The sequence below is a fragment of the Apis dorsata genome, unplaced genomic scaffold (genome assembly GCF_000469605.1).
Source record: "Apis dorsata unplaced genomic scaffold, Apis dorsata 1.3 scaffold_346, whole genome shotgun sequence".
NCBI classification, from domain to species: Eukaryota; Metazoa; Arthropoda; class Insecta; order Hymenoptera; family Apidae; genus Apis; species Apis dorsata.
Genome location: NW_006263613.1, coordinates 250,787 through 256,162, shown reverse-complemented (window position 1 = coordinate 256,162; position 5,376 = coordinate 250,787). Strand labels below are relative to the sequence as shown.

The 5,376-nt window shown below is 21.7% G+C and overlaps 2 protein-coding genes across 5 annotated transcripts in view; both read left to right on the top strand.

The window, feature by feature from the left end:
- The first annotated feature begins 381 nt into the window (after positions 1-381).
- The window catches only part of LOC102676734 (soluble calcium-activated nucleotidase 1), an 11,493-nt gene continuing 6,498 nt past the window's right edge, over positions 382-5,376 (top strand). The window contains exons 1-4 of one of the 2 annotated variants that reach the window (XM_006618258.2): positions 382-1,119; positions 1,236-1,439; positions 1,531-1,688; positions 1,791-2,016. In XM_006618258.2, the coding sequence (XP_006618321.1) occupies positions 495-1,119; positions 1,236-1,439; positions 1,531-1,688; positions 1,791-2,003 (1,200 nt within the window). In that variant the 5' untranslated portion in view covers positions 382-494 and the 3' untranslated portion in view covers positions 2,004-2,016. Of the gene's footprint in view, positions 1,120-1,235; positions 1,440-1,530; positions 1,689-1,790; positions 2,102-5,376 lie in introns of those variants that run through there. The other variant, XM_006618256.2, reaches the window with a different exon arrangement.
- LOC102677066 (tetratricopeptide repeat protein 39C-like) overlaps positions 3,181-5,376 on the top strand; it is a 21,958-nt gene continuing 19,762 nt past the window's right edge. The window contains exons 1-3 of one of the 3 annotated variants that reach the window (XM_006618260.2): positions 3,181-3,709; positions 4,023-4,160; positions 4,795-4,996. In XM_006618260.2, the coding sequence (XP_006618323.1) occupies positions 3,554-3,709; positions 4,023-4,160; positions 4,795-4,996 (496 nt within the window). In that variant the 5' untranslated portion in view covers positions 3,181-3,553. Of the gene's footprint in view, positions 3,710-4,022; positions 4,161-4,598; positions 4,997-5,376 lie in introns of those variants that run through there. The other 2 variants (XM_006618259.2, XM_031511742.1) reach the window with 2 other exon arrangements.

The following is a 5,376-nucleotide window of genomic DNA, read 5'->3' as shown; positions in this document are numbered from 1 at the left end:
TAATTCCTTATATTGAAAAAATGTTTATATTATAAAAATTTTTATTTTTATATTATAAATATTTTATTTATAAAATGAGTTATAAAATTTGATTATAAAATTATTATTAATTTTGCTTAATTTTGTTTATATCATACAGCTTATCTAAATTTATCTAAAAATAAAAAAATTTATTTAATATAAAAAAATAAAATAATTATATTAAATAAAATTTATTATAACTTGAAATTTTCTTCTAATATATCATAAAGTATTATTTTTAGTATTTATTTTACATAAGAATAAATAGGTAGTTATAAAATATATTTTAGTTATAACGTTATTTAAATTCTTTTATCTGTCAAATGGCGCTATCTAGTAGCGCTATGTAGTTGTCTGCATTTCGCTTGCAACGTTGACAATTATGGAGAAAAAAATTAGGTTATATTAGGTTAGTTTTTAGTTATTCATTTAAAACATATAAATTTGGTATTAATTTTCCAATGTAACATGATATGAAACGGACGCGAATACAGAACGGAGACATAGAAACCATGTCCTATTTACGTGACTGGAGACAAGCGTTACGTGCACCTCATGTCTACAGAGTTGCTAATAGTACTTTTCGCATTCAGAGTCAATATTTAGCTTTAATTTTTTTATTATTGTCTGTTCCTTTATTCTTACTTGGATTTCCTTTATTACGCGGAGTTGTACATCCTTCTTCAACGAATCATTTTTTAACACAATGCAAATATTATAAGTATAATAAGACATACCCTTTATCTGCTCCAGTCAAGACATCTAAGGGTATTACTTATCGTATAGCAATAGTAAGTGATCTTGATCATGATTCCAAAAGTTCAGATAAAAAAGATACATGGCATAGTATTATGAAAAGTGGAAGTCTTTTTTGGAATCCTAGCACAAATTTTCTTTCCATTGTTTGGGATGACAGAAACCAAATGTTAATATCGTCTTTAACTATGAAAGGACGTGGTATGGAATTGTCTGAACTAGTTATCTTCGATGGACATTTATTATCTTTTGATGATCGTACAGGAGTTATATATTTTATTGAAGGAGAAGAAGTTTATCCTTGGGTTATTTTAATGGATGGTAATGGCAAAAGTTCAAAAGGTAAAATTTATTATATTTATTAATTTTTTTATAGGAATATCAATAATTATAAAATTTTATAGTATTTTATAATATTATTAAATTTTGAATAAAATAAAAATAATAAATATTTTTAGGATTTAAATGTGAATGGGCAACTGTTAAAGATGAACATCTATATGTTGGTAGTATGGGTAAAGAATGGACTACTGCTTCTGGAGAATTTCAACATAACAATCCTCTTTGGATAAAAATAATATCTCCACGTGGTGAAATATACTCTTTAAATTGGATTTCAAATTATAAACGATTAAGACAAGCAATTGATATTGAATACCCAGGTATATAATTATATATTTTATATATTATAAATCTTTTATATATATATTTAAATTTTAATTATAATTAATATATTTTATGTTTATTTTGTAGGTTACATGATTCATGAATCAGGAGCTTGGAGTGATATCCACAAAAGTTGGTTTTTTTTACCAAGAAGATGTTCTCATGATCAATATAATGAAACTAAAGATGAAACAATGAGTTGTAATATATTATTGACTGCAGATGAAAATTTTGTAGATATTAAGGTTTTTATCTACTTATATTTACTTATAAATATAATATTATTTATTTTATTTTATATATAGTTAAATTGAAAAATATAAAAATAAATATTATCTTATTTTTAGGTTACTAAAATTGGTAATTTAATTCCAATTAGAGGTTTTTCAAGTTTCAAATTTTTACCTGGTTCACAAGATTCAATTATTATTGCCCTTAAAACTGAGGAATATCAAGGGCAGACTGCTACATACATTATGGCATTTACACTTAATGGAAATGTAATAATGCCTGAGATTAAAATAATGGACAAAAAATTTGAAGGTTTAGAATTTATATGACATTCCACTTAAAGATATTAAATTTTGGAAATGTAAATAAATGTACAGGTTTTATAGTTCCATATATTGAACACGAAGTAAAGAGACTATGTAAATTATTTCATATAGTTTTTCCTCAAACAATAATATTGTCTTTTCTAAACATAATTTTATTTAAAAAAAAAATGGCATATCTAAATATATTTAAGTATATATATATTTACATNTATATATATATATATAATGTATATATCTAATAATAGATATATTTAAATGTATTGCTTTATATATATCATTCATATGATGATTGTAAAAATAATATATCTACAAGTATTTATGGAAATGATATTATCATTTATTATAGAAATATAAAAAAAAATTAATTGAATCGAATTTTATATAGAAATTATAAAAAAGAAATTTCATGCTTTCTTTTATATATTGATCATTATATTATTTATAGTGGAGCAATATTCAAATTTATTTTATTTCATTCCATGTTTATATCCTTATCATTCTTAAAATTATTTTAAATGAAATTTTTAATATTATAATACTTCTTCAGGATCGTAATATATGTAAACTAAAATCAATAATATTTATATATGAAAATACGAAGTGGTGGCAGCAGCATTGCGATACGTCGAGACTTTAGTCAACTCGTGGCATCGTAGATAGAAAGCTCCGTTTCGTACATGTCATATTCCAATTTTTTTTCCAAATATATATACATAAATAGTTTTTTAAATTTATTTACTTATAATAGTGATAACATATAATTTTCAACAATTATTATTATATTGAAGTCTGAAAAAATATTAATGTATATCTTGTTCAAATTATTTATGAAAAATTTATTTTATATTTAAAATCTTATTAAAAATATTTATTTAAAAAAAAGAAAAATTCATAATTAAAAGAATAAAGATATATAAAAAGAAAAAGAAGAATATATAAATCATAAGAAAAAATAAATATTGCGGAAATTTATTTAATATATAAAGAATTATTTTTACGTAACAATTATAATTAGTGCAATTTCTTCAAATATATAAATATATTAAAATATGTAATTAATATCTATCAAAAATGATCAAATTATGATAAAAATAAAAAATATTATATAAAATAAAATTAATATATCGTGCAATATCAAACAATTTAAATTTTTCAAGGAGATATTTCATATGAATATGAAGATTTCTAATTTTATCATTTTCCTTGTGTTGTGCATTTCAATGAGGAAGATAGGCATATTTCATGAAAGAATATTTTGCATTCTTGTCCATCATACTACAGTATTTGTACCGCGCATCATAATACCGTGATGCAAATTATATGCATTAGCGTTGCTTTTATCACTGAATTATTCTGACATCAAGACTGTTAGTTGAGTTATATAAGTTATTGAAAAAAATAATGTGTTACCGTTTAATGATCGTTGAAATATTATTTATATATATACATGATATATACATATGATTTTTGCATCGGAAATATCATAATTAAATATTGAAACGAATTCTTAAAGTAGATACAAATTAGAAAAATTACGATCAGTTCGAAAAACCATGGCTAAAAAGTCTCAAGAAATGAAGGAATGGAATATTGCTAGAATGGGAATTTCTTTGCTTTTAAATAATAAAACGGAGGAAGCAGAAGCTTTATTTACCAAACATCCACATAGTTTCCATATAAAAGCAGGTCGCTGCTTTGTTTTATTCATAGTATGTGAATGAAATTATTCCATTTTATTGAAAATTAATAAAAAAATTTTTTATGATAATTTTATTTAAGTAAAATTATTTATTATTTGCATTTAAAAGTGAAGTATATACATATATTAATTTATTTTAAGAATATTTTATTAAATTATTTTAAAAATATAATATTATTGACATAAAAATACCTTGAATATTGTATCGCATGACATTATGCACGTTTTTATTGACAACAAATCTATTTGAAGAAATATCTTAATAATAACTTACAATGTTAATTGTGAAAATATATAAGAATAATGATTGAATAAATTTTTAGAATGCATTGATGACCTTTGAAAACGACAAGCTTCATCAAGCTATATTATTGCTAAAGGATATGGAAAGGGAATGTGCAAGTGATATAGGATGGTTAAAATCTATGAAGAGTAAAGTCTTTAAAGCGGAAGAAACTGATGTAATTATTATTTTTTAAATTTAAAATTATTTAAATACTGCAGATGTATATGCATTAATGAAAATTTTAAATGTATAAATATATAAATATCAAAAATAAAAGATATTTAGTATTTAGCGGGTGAAGCAAATCTCTATTTTTCTATTTTTAATATTTTAAAAAATTTTTAATAATATTTTTAAAAATGTGTGTTTGCATAAACATCTGCGATGCAAATATTATTCCATATAATAAATAATAAATTTTTTTATACATAATTTTAATTTAATTATTAAATTTAATTATTAAATTAAAATTAGTAATTGAAGAAAATATATAAAATTATAAATAAATTTTATATGTATCAATATGTTCACTGAGCACAAATCTAAGATGACGCATATTTTTAATATATACTCATAATATTGACTCAAATGTAGAATATAAACATTTTTATAGGTTATCATGCAAATATATATAAATGTATAGTTTTGTAAATGAATTTTTTTATATGAAACATTAATTGTTTCAAAACATAAATAATAAAAATAATATAAACGACAAAACTAAGCAGCAGTGAATGTATTAAATCAAAGTAAAAAGAATCCTTAACGGAGCTATCGAAAAAATTTTGATAGGAAAATAAATATTTTAGAAGGACTATGTAAATAAATTGGAAAGGCAAATTGTTCTGGCAGACTCGCAAGTTTGTTCGGCCATATTAATATTACTACAACAAGAACTTACTGGTTATGTACGTGGTGGTTGGATGTTACGTAAAGCTTGGCGAGTTTATCAACATGCACACTCGCAAATCTTACAACTATATTACCGTACCTTTGGTTCTAATCCATCGGGTATGTATTAAACTATTAACGAATACTGTCAATTTTTTCTATATATATATTAATACATAAAGTTGATTATAAGATCCTTAAGTTAAATAGAAATGAGAATAACAAGTATATATTTTCTTTCGAAATTGTATATTCATTTTTATGAAATTTTTATTATTTTTTTTATATTTTTTATTGCCTATATTATAATATTCTACTAATGAAAATTGTTTTTTGTTAGAACTAAGACTTTTTTTTAATAAATTTTTATATCGAAATATTTCTCTTGTTCTTTGATAAAACATAAAATTATAATTTTATATATATAATTATATATAATTATATATCAGTGAATAAAAGAATCATTAAAATTAATATGATACATAATTTATGTAATATAT